General features: G+C 46.6%; 3 protein-coding genes across 3 annotated transcripts in view; 1 reads left to right on the top strand and 2 right to left on the bottom strand.

Annotated features, from left to right (window-relative positions):
* LOC308161191 (histone H3.2) overlaps positions 1-22,590 on the bottom strand; it is a gene marked incomplete at its 3' end in the record, with an annotated part of 320,132 nt that overhangs the window by 251,943 nt on the left and 45,599 nt on the right. The gene's annotated exons all lie outside the window — the stretch shown is intronic.
* Positions 4,508-6,818, top strand: LOC308160014 (non-structural maintenance of chromosomes element 1 homolog). Its single transcript, XM_080533863.1, has 7 exons — positions 4,508-4,634; positions 4,771-4,892; positions 5,034-5,111; positions 5,221-5,367; positions 5,496-5,612; positions 6,311-6,437; positions 6,546-6,818. The coding sequence occupies exons 1-7, from the start codon at positions 4,517-4,519 to the stop codon at positions 6,626-6,628; spliced, it is 792 nt and encodes a 263-aa protein (XP_080389989.1). The 5' UTR covers positions 4,508-4,516; the 3' UTR covers positions 6,629-6,818.
* Positions 8,530-22,590, bottom strand: part of LOC308160724 (RING finger protein 17-like) — a gene marked incomplete at both ends in the record, with an annotated part of 40,978 nt that continues 26,917 nt past the window's right edge. Inside the window, 15 exons of the mRNA XM_080534666.1 lie at positions 8,530-8,631; positions 10,221-10,407; positions 11,026-11,161; positions 11,439-11,562; positions 12,076-12,189; positions 12,775-12,900; positions 13,112-13,192; positions 13,845-13,964; positions 14,442-14,605; positions 14,822-15,064; positions 17,372-17,391; positions 19,226-19,347; positions 20,525-20,615; positions 21,229-21,341; positions 21,771-21,918. Coding sequence (XP_080390792.1) covers positions 8,530-8,631; positions 10,221-10,407; positions 11,026-11,161; positions 11,439-11,562; positions 12,076-12,189; positions 12,775-12,900; positions 13,112-13,192; positions 13,845-13,964; positions 14,442-14,605; positions 14,822-15,064; positions 17,372-17,391; positions 19,226-19,347; positions 20,525-20,615; positions 21,229-21,341; positions 21,771-21,918 — 1,891 coding nt within the window. The remainder of the gene's footprint in view (positions 8,632-10,220; positions 10,408-11,025; positions 11,162-11,438; positions 11,563-12,075; positions 12,190-12,774; positions 12,901-13,111; positions 13,193-13,844; positions 13,965-14,441; positions 14,606-14,821; positions 15,065-17,371; positions 17,392-19,225; positions 19,348-20,524; positions 20,616-21,228; positions 21,342-21,770; positions 21,919-22,590) is intronic.

Raw genomic sequence — 22,590 nt, 5'->3', positions numbered from 1 at the left:
AAATCGTATAACCGAGGATTTACGAGGGGTTGGTATGAGAAGAAAACATGGCTAGCGGGATGTGAAGTAACAAATGCGTTGTTCTGCTTTCCACTACCGGACTTTGTAAACAAATTGAACAAATGGATTAGAAGGAGGCATCTTTTGTTCCCAACTTGATATTGCAACTGGACCTATTACCGAAGTCAAACTTGTGTAAGTAAGTGAATCATCTGTCCTTCAGTCATGATAGGAAAACCAAATCGATGCTGGGAGAAGGAATGGCAGACTGTATTCTGATTGTATCTTCTATGCTCTTTGTATGTTTCTATGCTCTTTGTATGTTTCTATGCTCTTTGTATGTGTCTTGGTGTAGGAGAAACGTAGGACCACGTTGGAAACAAGTGTTTCGGTACACGTTGACGTGTAGAAACTGTAGAGAGAAAATTGTAGAAATTGTAGAGAAACTGGGGGGGTAGAGGTGATGAAGAGGTCTGTACAGGGGGGGGTAGAGGTGATGAAGAGGTCTGTACAGGGGGGTAGAGGTGATGAAGAGGTCTGTACAGGGGGGGTAGAGGTGATGAAGAGGTCTGTACAGGGGGGTAGAGGTGATGAAGAGGTCTGTACAGGGGGGGTAGAGGGGATGAAGAGGTCTGTACAGAGGGGTAGAGGGGATGAAGAGGTCTGTACAGGGGGGTAGAGGGGATGAAGAGGTCTGTACAGGGGGGTAGAGGGTATGAAGAGGTCTGTACAGGGGGGTAGAGGGGATGAAGAGGTCTGTACAGGGGGGTAGAGGCATAGGTGAAAGTGGGCCGGAACGGTCCGGTGCTGCGTTCCGGCAAGACTTTCTGTGCCGGAACGCCGTTGGGGGAAGAGATGCAGCTGCCTGTCAATCAAAATCCGATTGCTGCAGAGTGCAGAAGCAATCACGATTCACGATCCATAATTTCCAACAAGGAAACACATGGCTGACGTTATGTTTCCTTGCGTCTACTTTAATACCTTTGAAAAGGACATGTTAACCCGCTTTACAGTAGACCCGACGCGACGTGGTTGGGTGGGCAGCACTGGGCACTGAAACAGTCAGACCGGGATTACAGTCGCGCCGTATGGAAGCATATAGTGGACTAAATTCAAATGTTAATGCAATTTGAGATTGCATTTGCATGTTCCACTTTTGCATGCATTCTTTCAGACAATATTCAAATTCAAATGCAATTCTAATGATTTGCATTTTCATTTTCATGTACCTGATGTGCACATTCGCTGTCAATATTAAAATGATAATGCAAAGCCATTTGACATTTAATTTTCAGTCATGCGCTGCTTTGTAGCTGACAAAATTCAAAAGTTCATTCTAATGTGAAATGACTATGCAATCCCAAAATAGCATATTCATTTGCCACTTTTGCCTGCGTTATTTGAGTCAATATTCAAATTGTAATGCAATAATGTGATACGCAATTACATTTACATGTTCTAGTAAACACATCCGCTTTGTAGCTGACAAAATTCAAATGTTCATTCTAATGTGAAAATGACTATGCAATCCCAAAATAGCATATTCATTTGCCACTTTTGCCTGCGTTATTTGAGTCAATATTCAAATTGTAATGCAATAATGTGATTAGCAATTGCATTTATATGTTCTAGGAAACACATACGCTCATTAGAATTGCATTTGAATTTGAATATTGTCTGAAAGAATGCATGCAAAAGTGGAACATGCAAATGCAATCTCAAATTGCATTAACATTTGAATTTAGTCCACTATACTTCCATAAGCAAGCTGTGTTGCCAGATTGGGCTACTTTTGGTCACACTGGACGGGTGGATTCGACAGCTTTTAGACTGGTTGGGCTGGAAATTGTCAATTCCATCTGGCAACCCTGGTAGCAAAATATGTGCATACGTATCTGGTAGCCTACTGGTACTTTCAAATCGCATCGTATTATTATTATTATTAATAATTAGAATTTACAATACAAATACAACAATTGGGGGTCCCTCAAAGAAAATTTGGGCGCACTGCGCGCGCACAACATCAACCTCCAAGGCTTGATTCTGACCCAGGAAAAACCCTGGTAAGTACTGTATAACATGATAGCCATCTATGAGCAATGCACTGTATATAAGATGATGACCAAGGGTCTTTCTGCTGCTGACCAAGGGGTTGAGTTCACTTGATGAGGCCCACTTTTGTTTTAGACTCTGTAGGCTACTGTATTTGTTTATTAAGACTTAAGATATATTATCTGAATTTCTCTTGTTTTATCAAATGTTCCAATTATTTTCATTTCTTGTGCTGGTTTAAAATTGCAGGAAACTAGCACACATAATTGTGTGGGAGAGAGGGGCCGCCGCTACCAAAACGTGCACAGTTTTGGGTCGCTCCACCACCAAAAACTCTCACTCCAAACTCTTGGTGAAACTTGGCAGCCCTAAAGTGTTTCTAATTTCGACACCAACACCACAATGTGTGTGTTCAGGGATGCATGAAGCTGGGGGCAGGAGGAGAACAATATGAAACGATGAAGGTTGGGGTAGTAGCCTATAGTTCCTGTAAGAAACTCAAACCACTTTCACCCCTGGGTAGAGGGGATGGAGAGGTCTGTAGAGGAGGGTAGAGGGGATGGAGAGGTCTGTAGAGGAGGGTAGAGGGGATGGAGAGGTCTGTACAGGGGGGGTAGAGGGGATGAAGAGGTCTGTACAGGGGGGTAGAGGGGATGAAGAGGTCTGTAGAGGAGGGTAGAGGGGATGAAGAGGTCTGTAGAGGAGGGTAGAGGGGATGAAGAGGTCTGTACAGGGGGTAGAGGGGATGGAGAGGTCTGTACAGGGGGTAGAGGGGATGGAGAGGTCTGTACAGGGGGTAAAGGGGATGAAGAGGTCTGTACAGGGGGGTAGAGGGGATGGAGAGGTCTGTAGAGGTGGGTAGAGGGGATGGAGAGGTCTGTAGAGGTGGGTAGAGGGGATGAAGAGGTCTGTAGAGGTGGGTAGAGGGGATGAAGAGGTCTGTACAGGGGGGTAGAGGGGATGAAGAGGTCTGTACAGGGGGGTAGAGGGGATGGCGAGGTCTGTACAGGGGGGTAGAGCTATTCTCATGCTAAAATTGACTGTAAATCCAGATTTTAAAGTTGATATTCTTCCCCCATAACCTGTGCCCCACCCAAACATTTTAGCACCAGCCGCCACTGTTTCAACGATTCACTTTCACAGTCCATCTTCAATTACGGTGACCAGACGCCCCCGATTTCCGGGGACAACCCCCGGCTTGGATGATCTGTCCCCGGCAACAAACTGTCCCCGGAAAAGTCCCCGTTTCAAGCATTTCATTTTTTATTTTATTTTTAAAATCTTGGCTTGTATTGTCACCGAACCTGCTGCCAAGGGTCCTACCCATGGGGTCCTCCACCCCTTTATAACGTCAATGTATGCATATTACCCGTTAATGGACGATCGTTACATTCAATAGAAAGCATTTCAGCCCCGATTGTTTCCCATTAACGAGCTCATTATGATTGAATGGAGCAATAACAAGGTCATTCTTCACCACTCAGTGAATTACATCCAAGCGTGGGGAAAGCACGCAGACAGTCTCAATGATAATACAATGAAATATATGCAGTGGGTGTATAAAGTTGTTTTAAATGCCCCGCGGTGGTGTAGCGGTCTAAGCACTGGCCGCTAGTGCAAGCTGCCCACCGGGGCCGGGGTTCGTATCCCGGCTCGCCAGATCCAGAATATGGCCGAGGCACACGGGAAGCGGCATATTGGCCGGCCGCTTCCGAGGGCGGGTATAGGAGTATTTCTGGACTAGGATCCGTCGCGCAACACCGCCCCCGTCTGGTGCTGGAGTAACGGTACTGGGCTCGAGGAGCCAGTCAGCCTAGTCTGCCTGGCGGCCTCCTCTGGGACTGCCGGCCACGGGGTCGGGCGGCGGATCCTTCGCAATAGGCAGGGGATAATTGGATGCTAAGTTGGGTTAAATTGGCTACCAAATTGGGTGAAAAGGGGATAAAATCTGAAAAAAAAAAAAAAGTTGTTTTAAATAAAAATAAAAATACAATACAATATACAGAATTTTGACAACATCATTAGTCTTATGTTAGGCTTAAACATTATGTTAGGCTTAAAGTATGAGTAGGGTAGTGGAGATAAAAATGGGCATAAAAAGCACAATAGTGTGTACAAATTCACCAGAATGCAGGAAATTAAGTGTTAAATCCTCTTTTTTTCTGGGGGAGGACCCCCAGACCCCCCGCTTGGTTGATGGTTGGCTCGTCAACCTGAACAGTTCTAAGAATTACTTTTAATACCACTTACAGTACACTGACACTAATGTTGAGAGGCACATTCCAGTTGTTACACTTGAGTATTCTTGCTTGAATGTGTATACATTGGTCAAAATAAATGAAACAGCAATTGTCCCCGTTTCTGTATTTCATCATGATAAAATGTATACATTTTTCCTAAAAAGTTGGAAATGTCCCCAGATTGCATCTGAGAAATCTGGTCACCTTATCTTCAATACTCCATTATGGCTCCACCGATGGGAGAAAGTCATAGAAGATTCTTGCAAACCATGATGGTCAATGGGATCATTGATGGCTCTCGAGCAATGGTTCTCCATCGGCATTGTTGTGAGACACACAGTGGTGAGGATAGCACATTTTGAGGGTTGTTTTTGCCTTGTGCCTTGTACAAGTGCTGTACGGTAGTTCTTTGCAGCTTGCTAAACATTACTACTCAATGAATGAATGAACATCAAACATTTACCCTTTTTTCATTCAGCGCACTATGCTCAGGATAAACTAGATGAATTCATTGATGTCATCAATGCTCAACTGCAGCCCATGTTCATGCAGATCAGAAAAGGCATGTCAGAGGAGGATGGTCTTCAGTACTATGCCTTGGTTAGTGACACTATCTGAGGGTTGATGCAATAACATTTGACAGTATAAAAACAGGTGATTTATACATGGATCAGTAGTCTTGATATTGTCATTAGTTCATGGAATCATCAACCTTACGTATTATTATCTTCTCCTGTCTAGGTGAACATGGCTGAGACTGATGTGACAAGAATGTCATCAGATTATGCAGACAATGAGTTGGAATTATTCAGGAAAACAGTTAGTGGATATCTATTCATAGCTACCAATATTTGCTCAATGACATATGGACCTCATTGACAATACTTTACAATTAATAATACTTAATGTCGTAGTACTATGTTTTCAGATGGACATGATTGTCGAGTCCGATAATGGAACCGCCTCGTCCACAGAAATTCTGAATTGTGCTGACAGCATTGTGACAAGGAAACTAAAGAAAAAGGAAACGGAACATGTATTGAACAGGCTTGTTCAGGATAAATGGCTAAACGAGGTACTGTCTGAAAATGTATCCATAGAGCTACTGCACATTTTTTCCCTTAACTCTGGAAGTCCTCAGAGGAGTTCTTGTGTTACGTAGGACTCGTTATTAAATCTATTATAACATAATATTTTCTTCAGAAACATGGGGAATACTCCCTCTCCACTCGCTGTATAATGGAGATGGAGCCATACATTCGATCGATGTACCAGGACCAGGTCAAGGTCTGCCATATTTGTCACACTATTGCCTTGCAGGTAAAGTCACAAGTAAAAAGGTGTCATTGCAATGATTCTTTGCTGATTACCATGTCTACTATCCACACTTAACACTCTGCTCTCCATACTGTATGTTTTTCTTCCAGTTCCTTTGTTCCTCCATCTTCTAATGATGTGTGTTTTGTTTTCTCTAGTAAAGTGCTGTATATATATATATAACATTTATTATTTGTATGTTGTAATCTCCAAGGTCTGCCAGATACTCTTTAAAGAGGATATACAGGCATATATATATAGGCCTATGTGTGTGTGTTTGGTAATTGAGCACAATATTGGTATTTTTTATTTTTTTGGGACTTTATTGCCATGACATGTAAACATGTTAGGAATTTGGTTTGGGACAGTGGAGCACGGTTTACAACAGGACAGGTGCAAGACAGGACAAGACAGTGCAAACCAACATCATAGTGCAAGAGTCATAATTAGTATAAATATAAAGTGCAGAGATCAAGTGTTCATATCCAGACAGTCCAAAGCTCTCTGGGTGGGGGTGGAGGGAGGGTAGATAGATAGGGGTCAGGTCAGGTATTTAATTGACATGTTTTCACTTTAGAATGTATCTTCATCAATTCCCCAAAGCAAAATGTGAAACTTAATAATGTTCAATGGAATTAACTTGATTGGCAAATAATTTGGCTCCGTTCTTCATTGTGATGATTTGGTCTTTTTCCCCTCAGTGCCAAATGTGTGAGAGCCCTACATGTGGCATCAAAATGCACACCCATTGTGTTGCCAGATATTTCAAAGGAAGGACTGATCCACGATGCCCTGCTTGTGAGGACTTTTGGCCACATGAGATTCCAGGTAAAACCGTTCTATAATCTCTATCATGTCTCCCTGTTAGTTGAATTACTTATGCCACGTGGTATCACTAAACGTTATTAAGTAAAAATGTGCTTCTCTTCATTTCAGAAGTGAATCGGCCTCAATCACTGGCCCCTCAGAGCCAGTCAACATCATCATCAACCCATCCCCGTAGATCAAGGAGAACATAAATAGTAAATTATTTCAATACTGATATATCCCTGGTTTGAATTTTGAATCATATCATCTTTTGTCCTCTAGTTTTCTTTCCCCAACTCATTCCAATATATTTTATAACGATTTGTATTAAAGTTTATGAATTAAGGGGGTTAGTTTTAACTGTTTATCGGGAGCTCAAAATTAAACAGCCATCTTGCAAGTTTCGCCACCGGAAGTCCCTGATTTCATTCTTATGTAGATCAGACCGTGCAGTTCAGTGTTGAGTTATGCTTTAATGGAATGTAGCCTTAACTCAAAGTTTCTACTTGCATCTGGTAGATTTAAGATGTTTAATTGTTTAAATAAAATGTTGCCACTTGTTATAATTAGATTGACTTTGGCAGTGAGAAAAAGTGTAATTGTTAGCGGATTATCTTAATTTTAGTTTAAGTTTGTTTCTTGGGGTGTAATTCTGTGAAATGTGAAAACCACTTCATTATTTAACGGTCGTTTTAAATGGAAAGCTGTGTTTACATAATTTGTACCTGTGGTTCATTAGGTTGTTACATTTAAAAAGTCTTGCCTTGTTTGAATAAATTATGGAAATTACTCCTCATCTCTGAAAGTATCTGCAGGAATAATTTGGGAACACATAATTACATATGCTAATTTCAAAACGCACTTCCTATCAAATTAAAGGGTAACAACTCTCCATCATTTATATGCAGGAGGAAATCAGCATACACGTTTAACTCCTCATTCACTTATGTGTTTCTGATGAGTGCAAACACAAACCATGCAGGTCGCTTTATACTTACTATGGGGGTTTTACCTTCACATTCAAGTGTTGACAGATTGAGAACTTGCTTTACAATTGTTGGCCTTCCCTTTTCATGTATTCAGATGGGATAATTTTAATTATGTAAAACAGCAATTGAGAGGCTATTTTCCTCTTATGTTGAGTAGATTTCCCATGATTATTAAATGTGAATTACCCTTGAATGTAGGAGCTATGAACTATCGTGCCATAAAGGGTTCAGATGTCAAAACAAGTCTCTGTTATATATATATATATACAGTATACAGTGCCCTCCATAAGAATTGGAAAGAGGAAGCATTTTGTCTTTGTTTAGTTCTATACTCCCAACAGGTGAAATCAAACAATAACTATGGGGCCAAAGTAAAGACTCAGCTTTAATTCAATGTTGTTTTCACAATTTTTTTTAACATCGTTGCTGTAACAGTTTTTAATTTTTTGAACCTTTCAAAGAAAACAAGCTTTAGTAAAGAGGTCAAATAAAACACAGAAAATTAGAAAATGACTTAATCATTACTAAAGAAATAAAATATCCGAATATAAAACATTGTTATATAACAAACAGACCTCTTAATGAGCAAACCTCTAGCAAACAAAAAAACAGCTTGTATCAGCGGCATAATCTCCGAACTGAAAAAACATGTTGCTGCAGGTAGAAGGGTGGAGGAGGTGGGTGTCAGTCGGGTGTCAGTCAGGTGTCAGTCAGGTGTGTGTGGGTGTCAGTCAGGTGTCAGTCAGGTGTGTGTAGGGTCAGTCAGGTGTCAGTCAGGTGTGTGTAGGGTCAGTCAGGTGTCAGTCAGGTGTGTGTGGGTGTCAGTCAGGTGTGTGTGGGTGTCAGTCAGGTGTGTGTGGGTGTCAGTCAGGTGTGTGTGGGTGTCAGTCAGGTGTGTGTGGGTGTCAGTCAGGTGTGTGTGGGTGTCAGTCAGGTGTGTGTGGGTGTCAGTCAGGTGTGTGTGGGTGTCAGTCAGGTGTGTGTGGGTGTCAGTCAGGTGTCAGTCAGGTGTGTGTGGGTGTCAGTCAGGTGAGTGTAGGGTCAGTCAGGTGTGTGTGGGTGTCAGTCAGGTGAGTGTAGGGTCAGTCAGGTGTGTGTGGGTGTCAGTCAGGTGTGTGTGGGTGTCAGTCAGGTGTCAAGTCCGCCAGGCCTCTCTTCACCAGAGGCAGGTGGACCAGCGCTCCGGCCTCGTCATACAGGAGGACACACAGCTCTGGATGACTGGCCTGCAGGGACAGAGGACACAGCAACAACCTCACTGCCCATTGGCTGACACAGCAGCGACCTTATTGGTTGAGAGGACCATTAACCACCAAGACGATAATTTCACAATGTTGCATCTAGGGGTGGGACGATTAGAAAATGTCATATCACGATTATCATGGGCAAAATAATCGCGATCCACGATATTATCGCGAGTTTTATTTTTTTCGAATGCCAATAAAACACACTGTAATCACTTTAACTTAGATTTTGTTGTATTTTTATGACATTTTAAGTCAGTAATTCAAATTCTAGTGGCACTAGATTCTATCTCTGGACATAATCCGGGTCCTTAAGAAAGAGCAATCGAGCGCTGATTGACCTAACTCCTTTTCGGCCAATCAGCACCTTTCATTAACGTACCCAAGGAAGTTTAAAGAACGCACTCCCAGTGTTGCCAACTTCCAGAGCCCCTTGGCGACTTAATTAGTCAAAAGCGACCAGCGACAAATCTAACTTCCTTTTCTGGTCATTTGGGGAATTACTGTAAAGCATCTAACATATCCCGTATTCCACGGTTCACGTTACAACCGAGCTCAGGAGAGACGAGTAGGGATACAGTCTATGGCGAGCGAGGGTTGCCGTCTCCTCTCTCCCTCAACACTCACTCCCGCGGCCAGTCTGATAGCAGCCGCGGGGAGCGTGCCGTTGTTCCCCGGGTCCTTGCGGGGGGTTCGGGCAAAGTTCGGGAAATAACGGACGGTTGTCATGTGTTTATACAGCATGGATGTTACGTGCCTAATGCCTTTGATGCGCACACTTGCTACTTGCCGCTTTCATCATTTTATTTAGCCTATATAGCACAAGTCATGCATTGCATGTAACCTCAAGTGCTGAACAGTATTAAGTAAACCACAATATATTTGCTAAAGCTTAGGGGCGACCGTGCCTTTTGCAGCCATAGACTGTCACTGCCTGGTAATAACAAGGAAGGCCAATGACAGTATCCCGTCTAAAGTTTTTCACCAGCCATGGTGAGTAGGCTAGCATACGTTACCTAGTGACTGACTGACAAGGCTGACTTGACAGTAACGTTACCCATGCAGGCTGAACAATAGCGCGTGACAAGTTCTGTGAGGATATTCGCGCGTGGCTCATGTGAGGAAACGCAATTTTATTACAGTAACAGTCGCTAACTTGACTGCAAAAGTAATGTAGCCTAGGCTGAAAAATAGCGCCAGACATTTTGTTAAACACAGTTAATTCATAACATACAATTATGACGATTATTTAAATAATTGAAATTCTCCACGATTAAGTTATCGCGGGTGTTTTTATCGCGATTAACGATAAAAACGATAATCGTCCCATCCCTAGTTGCATCATGGCCTCTGTACGTTGAATATCGTGCGTCTGTGTGTGTGTGTGTGTGTGTTGTGTATTTGAGTTGGGTGCTGTGAGTATGTAGGTATTTTAATATTTGTACTTAAAAATGGCATAAGATTTATTTTCTTGGCTGACATCACATACACATCCTATACGTGACAGCTGATTGGCTGTGCAGACATTCCATACACATCCTACACGTGGCAGCTGATTGGCTGAGCCGTACCTGTACGGAGGCGGTCAGGTTGCCGTGCAGCAGGTCGATCATCTCCAGCGTGGCCTTCATGCTCCACTCCGGCCGGTAGGGGAGACGCTCCTTCTCCAGGTCCACCTCGGGGGGGCGGAACCCCAACACGCACACCTTCAGGGCGTTACAGGGGAACCGCAGGAGGGAGGGCGGGATCTGACGCAGCCTGGGGGGGGGGAGGGGCAGTGGAGGGGGGAGGAGGGGCAGAGGGGGGGGGGAGGAGGCGTCTGCTATCAGAGGTCTGAGTCGTATGTGTTGGTTATTGAGGTAAACACAGAGCTTCTCTGCGAAGAGTCTGGCTTGTGAGTGGGCAGGGGGGGGCGGAGCTTACTTGTGTTTGAGCGGAGCTTACTTGTGTTTGAGCGGAGCTTACTTGTGTGGTGGGCGGAGCTTACTTGTGAGTGGGCAGGGCTTACTTGTGTGTGGGCGGAGCTTATTTGTGAGTAGGCAGGGTGGGCGGAGCTTACTTGTGAGTGGGCAGAGCTTACTTGTGTGTGGGCGGAGCTTATTTGTGAGTGGGCAGGGTGGGCGGAGCTTACTTGTGAGTGGGCAGGGTGGGCGGAGCTTACTTGTGTGTGGGCAGGGTGGGCGGAGCTTACTTGTGAGTGGGCAGGGTGGGCGGAGCTTACTTGTGAGTGGGCGGAGCTTACTTGTGAGTGGGCAGAGCTTATTTGTGAGTAGGCAGGGTGGGCGGAGCTTACTTGTGAGTGGGCGGAGCTTACTTGTGTGTGGGTAGGGTGTGGGCGGAGCTTACTTGTCAGTGGGCAGGGTGGGCGGAGCTTACTTGTGAGTGGGCAGGGAGTCGTCGGAGCCGAAGTCCACGTGTCTGACCAGCAGCTTGACGGGGTTGAAGTTTGCGAAGCCCAACAGCTTGGCCCGGTAGTACGTCCCATCGCTGTACTCTGCCAAACACGGACCCTCTGGACACACACACACACACACACACAGTCAGATGGTGTTACTGATGGGGAAGTCAGAGAGCAGGGGGAGATTCCACACACACACACAGACAGACAGACAGACACACAGACACACACTCATACACACACAGACAGACACACACACACACAGCTGTACCCATGGGGAAGTCAGAGAGCAGGGGGAGATTCCACCCCCCCCCCCCCCCCCCCCCCACACACACACACACACACACAGTGTGTTACCCATGGGGAAGTCAGACAGCAGTAACAGGGTTACCCATGGGGAAGTCAGACAGCAGGGGCAGCTCCTCCATGTCCTGGTTCACCCTCCTCATGGCCTCCTCCAGACTCTCCCCCTCCGCCTCCTCACAGCGCGCCTCCTCCAGACGGGACAGGAACACCTGCACACAACATACACAATCAGGCACAACATGTGTGTGTGTGTGTGTGTGTGTCAGGGTTCCCACACCTTCTGAAACATCACATTCAAGCACCTTTCAAGGACTTTCAAGACTCAATTCCCTCAAATTCAAGGACCCAACACGGCCTAGTTTGAGACAGATCTAGATGAGAATTTATATAATAGGAACTATCCGCTCACAGACAACAATTAAAAAGAGAGGCTTGAATGTGTGAACACTAGATGGTCTCTTGCCTTCTCTACCACAAGCACAGCAAAACAATATATTGTGAAATATGTGTAAAGTTAAGCAATACAGAGACTTATTTACTAGTTGACGAGCTAAGTAAAACATTTTTGAATATAGATATATTTTTTTTGAGAGAGTGAGAGGAATTCAAGCACTTCCAATGACCCAGGTCTATTTTCAAAAACTTTTAAGGCCTTGATTTTTATTCCTCAAATTCACAAACTTTCAAGGATTTCAAGGACCCGTGGGAACCCTGGTGTGTACCTCGTTAGGAGTGCGCAGGTGTCTGATCCTGACAGGGAAGTGTTCTCCGGTCTCGGGCAGCGAGGGGTAAGAGAACAGCCCCAACACGGGCTCCATGTCCAGGCCCTCCAGACCCTGGTCACACACACACACACACACACACAGAGCATTGGAGGAGAGTAACTAAGGGGAGGAGTCTTGAGCGTGTTGTGAGGAGGAAGCGTCTCACCTCAGTGTCGATGTCCCAGACGTCCAGGCTTGGAACACACGCAGTCACCCCATGTTCCTACACACACACACACACACACACACACACACACACACACACACACGTAGTTACAGGTAAATTAATAGGGCGAAGGGCCACAGCCCACCCCCCCACACACACACGCCCTACCCAGTGTTCCCACACCTTCTGAAACATCAAATTCAAGCACCTTCCAAGGACTTTCAAGACTCAATTCCCTCAAATTCAAGGACCCAACACGGCATAGTTTGAGACAGAACTAAGTATACATTTTTTGAATATATATTTTTAAAAATTAGAGAAAGAGAAGGGGGGGGGGAATTCAAGCACTTTCAATGACCCATGTGTATTTAAAAAAAAAATTAAGACCTCGATTTCTGTTTTCTCAAATTCACAAACTTTCAAGGATTTCAAGGACCCGTGGGAGCCCCCCCTACCTCCAGGGTAGTAGCAGCCCCCCCCCCCCCCCCTACCTCCAGGGTAGCAGCAGCTAGCAGGGCTACTGAGGCGTGTTGGTGATGCAGCATGACGCTGCTCAGCGTCGCCCCGCCCAGGAACACCTGCACCGTCACACGGCCCCGCGGGTCTGCAGGCAGGGCCTACACACACACGCGCACACACGCGCACGCACACACACGCACGCACAGGCACAGACACAGGCAGACACACACACACACACACCACAGACACACACACACACACACACACGTTTAGACAGAGAAGTGTGTGGGTGAGTGTGAGTGAGTGAGTGAGTGAGTGTGTGAGTGACAGAAAGCCTGTGTGTGTGTGTGTGTCTCTGGTCCAGGTCACCATGACGTTCATGTCCACCGTGCGGCTGATCAGCAGCTCCTTCAGCAGGGCCACAGCATCCGCCTGCCACGCCCGCCCCACCTGGGGAGCACACACACTCAGCACTACACACACCCCACCTGAGGAGCAGGGAGACACTCAGCACTACACACACTACACACTACACATACCCCACCTGCAGGAGCACAGACACTCAGCACTACACACTCTACACACTCAGCACTACACACACTACACACACCCCACCTGAGGAGCAGACACTCAGCACTACACACACTACACACACCACACACACACTCAGCACTACACACACTACACACACTCAGCACTACACACACTACACACACCCCACCTGGAGGGGCAGGGAGACACTCAGCACTACACACACTACACACTCTACACACACCCCACCTGGAGGAGCAGGGAGACACTCAGCACTACACACACCAGAACAGGGGTGGGAGTTCATAAGATCTTATCAATACCGATGCCATTATCGATTCTGCTTATCGGTCCAAATCTTTATCAATTCCTGCTGGGGGGGGTGTTATCTCTTAGCACTAGGGGTGCAACGGTTCTCGTTTTCTTTTTACGGACGGTTCGGTTCGCATTCCACGGTTCAATACACTACCTGGCACAGATCCATCCCTAGACCAGAAGGTTCAGCTCACGCTCACACACACACACACACACACACACACACACACACATGCACACGCACACACACACTCACAGGGATGACTCCGTACAGCTGGCAGGGCACACACAGCTGAGGGACGTCCTCACACAGGATGGTGGGATAGACATGACACACCGGGATGTTCTCCACCAGACCCTGGTCCACGTCACGCACCTGGAACACACACACACACACACACACACAGACACAGACACACACACACACACACACATCAGAGGATGAATGAAGAGGTAGGCAGGAGTGTGTGTGTGGCTGTGCGTGCGTGTGTGTATATACAGGGCCTTACGTAGGTAAGTCATCGGAGGCTGAACCAACAACAGAAAACACCATAAAATAAAAGCTGAGAAACCTTTTAATTTAAAATCCAAACTTGTAGAGCCAAAGGAAATAAGTTACCTACACAGGACACTGTATATGGTGTGTGTGTGTGTGTGTATGTGGTGTGTGTGTATGTATGTATGTATGTGTATATGGTGTGTGTGTGTATGTGGTGTGTGTGTGTATATGGTGTGTGTGCGTATGTGTATATGGTGTGTGTGTATATGGTGTGTGTGTGCGTGTGTGTATATATATATGGTGTGTGTGTGTGTGTATATGGTGTGTGTGTGCGCGCGCGCGCGCGCGTCTGACCTTGACTTGACCCCCGATGACCTCCATCACCTCCCCCCGGTACCACAGCATGTCTGAGCCCATGACGGCGCAGCCGCGGACCGACCGCCAGGTGCAGCGCTTCCGTCTGGGCGGGGCCCGGATCTGCTGCTGCAGACGCACCTGCAGACGCTCACACTGACCCGCTGAGAGAGAGAGAGAGAGAGAGACAGAGAGAGAGACAGAGAGACAGAGAGAGAGAGAGACAGAGAGACACAGAGAGAGAGAGAGACAGAGAGAGAGAGAGAGAGAGAGAGAGAGACAGAGAGAGACAGAGAGAGACACACTTCAGGACTAGTTATAGTCTTTCTTTCACGCATGTGCACACACACACACACACACACACACACACACACACACACCTGCGTGGCGCGTCTTGGCGTAGATCAGGCCGTCCTCCCCTATAGCAGAGACGGTCATCTTAAGGCGTCCACAGCCGGGCAGCTCTGGGGGGCGGTACAGCAGGGTCTGCACCTTCTCTGGGGGCGGGTCAGAGCGAGGGGCGGGGGTGGGGGGGCGGTACAGCAGGGTCTGCACCTTCTCTGGGGGCGGGTCAGAGCGAGGGGCGGGGGTGGGGGGGCGGTACAGCAGGGTCTGCACCTTCTCTGGGGGCGGGTCAGAGCGAGGGGCGGGGGTGGGGGGGCGGGGAAGGATAGAGGTGGGGGGAGGAGGGGTAGGGACAGAGGTGGAGGTGGGGGGAGGAATAGGGACAGAGGTGGAAGTGGGGAGAGGAGGGGGAGGGATAGAGATGGAGGTGGGGGGAGGGGTAGGGGTAGAGGTGGGGGTGGGGGGAGGAATAGGGACAGAGGTGGAAGTGGGGAGAGGAGGGGGAGGGATAGAGATGGAGGTGGGGGGAGGAGGGGTAGAGGGGGGAGGGAGAGAGGTGGGGGGAGGAGGGGTAGGGGTAGAGGTGGAGGTGGGGGGAGGAGGGGGAGGGACAGGGACAGAGGTGGAAGTGGGGAGAGGAGGGGGAGGGATAGAGATGGAGGTGGGGGGGGGAGGGATAGAGGTGGGGGGAGGAGGGGTAGGGGTAGAGGTGGGGGTGGGGGGAGGAAGGATAGAGGTGGGGGGAGGAGGGGTAGGGGTAGAGGTGGGGGTGGGGGGAGGAGTAGGGGTAGAGGTGGGGGGAGGAATAGAGATGGAGGTGGGGGGAGGAAGGATAGAGGTGGGGGGAGGAGGGGTAGGGGTAGAGGTGGGGGTGGGGGGAGGAGTAGGGGTAGAGGTGGGGGGAGGAGGGGGAGGGAGAGAGGTGGGGGGAGGAGGGGTATCGGTAGAGGCGGGGGTGGGGGGAGGAGGGGGAGGGATAGAGTAGGAGGGGGAGGGAGGAGGTGTAGGGATGGAGGTAACGGTGGAGGTGGGGGGAGGAGGGGTAGGGGTAGAGGTAGAGGTGGAGGTTGAGGGAGGAGGGGTAGGGATAGAGGTGGAGGTGGGGGTGGGGGGGGTGTTGTCTGAGTCCTGGGAAACCCTGTTGTCTTCCTTGTCTTGTTGAGTCTTGCTGGGAAGGTCCTCCGGTTTGGACAAGATGGCCACTCTGTGTGTGTGTGTGTGTGTGTGAGAGAGAAAGAAGAAACGTGAGAAAGATATGAAAGAGAAGACAATCAAAAGCATATACAGTGGGGTGCAAAAATGTGGGCACCCCTGGTTTAAATGTCTGTTACAATTAATCTCCAAGTAATCGAAGGCAAATCTGAACATTAAATGCTACAAAGTTAAACATGACACCTTTCTGCAAATTTTAAAGTTTCTTTTTATGTACATTTTTCTGAGTTTTTAAATTATAAAAAAGGAAAAGGGCCCTGTGCAAAAGTTTGGGAACTTGGGATTATTCTTTGTTACCTTTTGAGAAGATGATTAGTAAGGCCCAGACCAAGGTGATTTACTCATTAGGGCTTCAATGAGTCAGGTGAATATAATTCCAGGGCTGAACTATATACTCTGAAGTAACTCCATGCCTTCTAAAGTATCCGACAGCAGTGGCTGTTGTGTCTGGTGTTAAAAACCATTGGTTCCTCTTAACAGTTGTCCAAGGATGTCAGAATCAAGATAGTTCACTTCCACCATCAAGGAGAAGGCTACAAAAAACACTCGCAATGTTTCAAACTACCCATTTCCACTGTCAGAAACATCATCAGAAAATGAAAAAGAAATGGAACAATCTCGTTGTTTCGTTCCCCAAGCCAGAAATCTCGCGTGAACCCATCCTTTTAATATTGCCTTTAAATTACAAAATAATTACATTAAGATTATATAATGATTAAAGCACTTTGAGCCGCAACGTTTGCAGGAAAAGCTCTATACAAATAAAGTTATTATTATTATTATTATTATTATCTAACGTAGTACCCTGACTGACCTGTACGAGACAACCATGTGCGACAGGGCAAATAAAGTGCCGAATAACGAAAAGAAGAAGTCAGCTCGCTTCTTGATTGGCTACATTCCATCCACGTTATAGTTGGACTCGCGAGCAGGGTTGCCAGATGGGAATGACATTTTCCACCCTAACCACAGTCTAAAACCGCTAATTCCACCCAAAAATCTGGCAACCCTATGATTTCTGGTTGTAAGTATTGAACACATTTGACATTTACGATTGCCGGCCACGCCCATTTTCCGAGCAGGTTGTCGGGAGAGATTGACTCTTAACACACCTCACACCACAGGATTTTGTTATAGGAAAATGTTAAGATCCATCTGATAATCGGGCGTTTCTGTGTTTGGTCGGAAGGGGGAAAATCGGGCCAAAATCGGCCAGAAAATCCTTGTGTGTACCCCGCTTAACCCTAATCCTTGCGATCGTTCTGGCTTGTAGGGCCCAATCCTAACCATAACCCTAACGGATTACGAAACCGAAGGAACGGATTACGAAACAGAGGGAACGGATTCACACATAAAATATTTTACCATGTGACCCCAGGGGAGCTCCGTAGTTCTGCCAGGAACAATGGGGGAAAATTCCCAAAACAAGAATCGAAAAACTCTTAGCTGGCTACAGGAAGCGTTTGCAAGCTGTTATAGTTGCCTGTGGAGGAGTTACTAAGCTAGCTGACAGGGTTCCCAAACGTTTGCACAAGGCCTTTTTCCTTGTTTTATTATTTTGAAACTATAAACAATTAAATTTTGCTTTAAAATGTGATGAAATGTGTCATGTTTAACTTTGTACCATTTAGAGGTTAGGTTTGCTTCTTTTCACTTAGATATTAATTGTAAAATAAAGTCCAAAAAAATAAAAATAAAAAAATAAAATAATAATAATAATAATAATAAAGTCCAATAAAGTCCATTCATTCATTCATAAAAGGCATTTTGACTAGGGGTGCCCACATGCTTGCACCCCACTGTACAGTAATGATGATTCATAGATTGACACGCGATCTCTCTCTCTCACAGACACACAGACACAGACACACACACACCAGGGTTTCCGTTAACCGGTAATTACCGGTCTTTGTCCGGTAAAATTTGTTGAAGTCCGACAAATTGAAAACTCGGACATAATGTCCGGTGAAAATAATTCCCTCTAAGCACAATTTGAATACAATTCGCTAAAGTTCACATTCTGATTCCTTCTATTTTAAAAAAGACGAATATATAGGCTATGTATTTCTTTTATTATGATATGATTTGACACCGGCATGATGATGACTCCTAATGTGTAGGCTGGCCTATGCGAAACAGCGGTAATAGTCAGATGCCACAATAGTCTCTCTGCAGAACCGAATTAAAACTGCGGACCGAAGTCGCCTTGGGGAGGGCAAGGTCACACGGCTAATGCGCATTGCAAGTTGCGGAGAGACACTTTGCACCTTTGATTTCAAGTCCGCAGCTGCACGCTTCAATGCTGCCAAAAAGCGACGTAATAAGTAGCTGAATGATATGAGCAGCCATTGTTATTTTTTTGTTTATTTTCAGAGTTTTTACTCTCTAGGCTACTTTACTCTAGGCTATTTTATTTAAGGCTATCCCCTATCTATCTGAGAAAAGGCATAGGCCTAGGCTGTAACATCGAACGGAAATTAGCCTATACGCATTGCAAGTTAATTTAAAGCCTATTTATTTTCAAAGAGTTTTATTCTATTTTATTTTATCTGATAAGGCATATGAACGGAAATTAGGCTAGCCGTGTCACGCCAGAAGCCTACATGCTTGCACTGTTCAATAAAATGTTATACATCTAGACATTGTGGTATTTCTTTATATACGTATCCCAGCCTGCCTATCAATTGTTTCTCAATAAACAGTTATGTTCTCCTCATTGTCATACTCCCGAGTCCTATTAAGTATGATTTGACAGGCAATGCCTTCCCAACCAGCGAGACCTGGTTATAGAAATGACGTTGTTTTATTGATTAAAAAAGGGTAAAACTGGAAAGAGAAAATAGAAAACTCACATTAATCCCAAACAATTTAACAAACTTCAGTTAACGTAATGTGGAGTCCGTTCATTGATCGATGCTGTCTGTTCAGTTCCCAGTGAGGCGCCCGTTCAGCGCTGGACATAATGGCATAGCGCGCATGCGAATCATGTTATATTATTATATATTATATAGCTCGCATCTAATCGTATCGGATGAGAAATAGACATTAAATGGCATATATAGGCCGCTACACAACAGTAATCACCGCGACAAACAGCTATATTATATTTTAATATGATGACCGGAATATCTCACGTTTGTCCGGTAAATCGAAATCTTCCCGGACACAATGTCCGGCGGCAATTTTTTCTAACGGAAACCCTGACACACACACACACACACACACACCGTGGCTTCCTCTCCCTCAGGGCGAGGCCCTCGGTCACCAGGAAGTCGGCGATGCTCACTTCCTGTCCCGCCAGGTTGGAGCAGAACAGCGTGACGGGGACCGGCCGCTCCTCTGTCACCTCCTGCTGGGGGGTCAAACATGTATATATAACCTAACCATAACCATATATATATATACACAGCTCATATGCTGGGGGTCAATATAAACATATATATATATATAAACACACATATATATATATATATATATATATATATATATATATACTGTATATAAACAGCTATATAAACATATATAAGATAAACATATATATATATAACCTAACCCTATATATATAAACATCTCACATGCTGGGGGGGTCAATATAAACATATATATATATATATAAACATCTATAAGATAAACATATATATATATATAAACATCTATAAGATAAATATATATATATATAAAGAGCTCATATAAACATATATATATATATATATATATAAACAGCTCATATAAACACATATATATATAACCTAACCCTATATATATATATAAACATATATACACATATAAACACACACATATATATATATATATAAACAGCTCATATACTCCTCCTGCCTCAGCCTCTCACACAGCCTGTCACACACACACACACACACACACACGCGCACACGCGCACACACACACACACACACACACACACACACGCAGGCACATGCAGGCGCACGCGCGCACACACACACACACACAGGCACACACGCACACACAGGCACACACGCAGGCAGGCAGGCAGAAGCACTTAATTAGTTTTGAACAGAGAGCTCTTAAACTGGTTGAATGAACAGAAACCAGTAGAGTATCATAGAAGTGAGACAGCCTAGGAACACCTCCTCCTCCTTCTAGTCTGACACAGTTCTCTATACCAGCTCACATGCATCTCTATTCTCTATACCAGCTCACCTGCATCTCTATTTTCTATACCAGCTCACATGTCTTCCTCTCCTGGCCTCTCCCCTTAACCAGGGCTGGAGGTTGTTGCGTCATCGGTGTTGGCTACATCGATGAGCCAAAACATTATGACCACCTGCCAGTCATGGTCAACAGTCCTGATGTTGGTCAGGTGGGTGTGTGTTCTACCCAGACTGGTGAGACGGCCTGAGGGACTCTAGACTGACCTCACCCACCTGACCGCGCGCATCAAAGGGTTCACCTGTGTCCAGACTGACTCCACCTGGCCCATCCTCTCAGGTCTGTGCAGATGAGTGTGTGTGTACGTGTGTGTGCAAGTGTGTGTGTGTGTGTGTTACCTTGATGGTCAGGGTGGCCATGGCTCCTGTGAGGTAGTAGGAGATGATGTCACAGGCTGTAGCCGTCCAGGTGGAACGACCTCCTGCAGGCCTGAGAGAGGGAGAGGAAGAGAGATGGGGGGAGGGAGGGAGGGAGAGAGGGAGAGGGCGGGAGAGAGGGAGAGGGAGAGAGATGGGGGGAGAGAGGGAGAGGAAGGGAGGGACGGAGAGAGAGAGGGAGGGGGAGGAAGAGAGAGGGAGGGGAAGAGAGATGGGGGGAGGGAGAGGGAGGAAGGGAGGGAGAGAGGGAGGGAGGAAGGGAGGGAGAGAGGGAGGGAGAGAGAGGAGAGAAAGAAAGAAAGAAAGAAAAAGGGTTAGTATATACAGGAGCTGCCACTAACCGTTGCAGTGTGTGTGTGTGTGTGTGTTCCTCTGCCCACCTGACATCACTGAGGGTACACTGTGTGTGTGTGTGTGTGTGTGTATGTGTGTGTGCTCCTCTGCCCACCTGACGTCACTGAGGGTACACTGTGTGTGTGTGTGTGTGTCCTCTGCCCACCTGATGTCACTGAGGGTACACTGTGTGTGTGTGTGTGTGTCCTCTGCCCACCTGACGTCACTGAGGGTACACTGTGTGTGTGTGTGTGTGTCCTCTGCCCACCTGACGTCACTGAGGGTACACTGTGTGTGTGTGTGTGTGTGTGTGTGTGTGCTCCTCTGCCCACCTGACGTCACTGAGGGTGCACTCCAGCGCCAGGGATCCCACCAGGCAGGGCAGCAGCGGCCGCAGGCTGTTCAGGTGCAGCTTCACCTTGTTACCAAAGTCACAGCGCAGCACCTGACCCCGCCACCAGGGGGAGACACACAGTTACTACTGGAGGGCTGGGACACAGAGTGTGTGTGTGTGAGTGTGAGTGTGTGTGTGTGTGTTGCGTGTGTGGGTGTATGTGTGTGTGGGTGTGTGTGTTGCGTGTGTGTGTGTGTGTGTGTGCGTGTGTGTATGTGTGGGTGTGTTGCGTGTGTGGGTGTATGTATGTGTGCGTGGGTGTGTGTGTGCGTGTGTGGGGGTGTTGCGTGTGTGTGTGTGTATACAGTGTGTGTGTGGGTGTGAGAGTGTATACAGTGTGTGTGTGTGTGTGTGTGCGTGTTGCGTGTGTGTGTGTGTGTATGTGTGTGTGGGGGTGTGTGTGTGTTGCGTGTGTGGGTGTGTATACAGTGTGTGTGTGTGTGTGTGTGTGTGTGTGTGTTGCGTGTGTGTGGGTGGTACCTCTACGATGCAGGTGGAGGTGACAGCAGAGCAGAGTCTTCCTCTCTCCCAGACTCCGTTGACCCAGGCGGCACAGTGCTGGTCTGTCTGCCACGCCACCTCCTCAGGCTCCGTACGCAGGTACTGCTGCCTCAGCCTCTCACACAGCCTGGCACACACACACACACACACACACACACACACACACACACACAGGCAGGCAGGCACACACACACACACACACAGACAGACAGACACACAGACAGGCAGGCAGGCACACACACACAGACAGACAGGCAGGCACACGCACACACACACACAGGCACACGCACACACACACACAGGCAGACACGCGCGCACACACACACAGGCAGACACGCGCACACACACAGACAGGCAGGCGCACACACACACACACACACGCAGGCACATAGTTCCATTAAAATACATTCATGAAAAGTTTGTCTTGTCTTTCATCTGTGAAATATTGATAGATAAATATGGTAACCGTTGTATAAAAGCGTTATGGAACGAGAAGCCGTGGTATATCGTGGATATCGGCACGGCTAGGGGGTGTATATATATACCGTATTTTCCGGACTATAAGTCGCGCTTTTTTTCATAGTTTGGCTGGTCCTGCGACTTAGTCAGGTGCGACTTATATATCAATATATATATAATGTCATACTGACTGACATGAACCAAGGCGTAAACATTACCGTCTACAGCCGACAGAGGGCGCTCTGGGCCGCTCTGGGCTTGTGACAACTATATGCTGCTCCTATACCCCTGAAGAAATTATCTAAAACATTAGCTTGTTGAAGCTAAGCAAACGGTAGCT

This window comes from Nansenia antarctica, assembly GCF_963989245.1.
Source record: "Nansenia antarctica genome assembly, chromosome: 6".
Classification (NCBI taxonomy): domain Eukaryota; kingdom Metazoa; phylum Chordata; class Actinopteri; order Argentiniformes; family Microstomatidae; genus Nansenia; species Nansenia antarctica.
Note: the sequence above shows the minus strand (reverse complement) of the source record. Positions and strands in the feature narration are given on the sequence as shown.

Excerpts from the sequence above, each read along its gene's own strand:
- LOC308160014 (XM_080533863.1), top strand. The coding sequence starts at position 4,517 with ATGGCTCCACCGATGGGAGAAAGTCATAGAAGATTCTTGCAAACCATG. Across the intron at positions 5,112-5,220 it reads TGGAATTATTCAGGAAAACA|ATGGACATGATTGTCGAGTC; the intron begins GTTAGTGGATAT and ends CTATGTTTTCAG. Across the intron at positions 5,368-5,495 it reads AGGATAAATGGCTAAACGAG|AAACATGGGGAATACTCCCT; the intron begins GTACTGTCTGAA and ends TATTTTCTTCAG.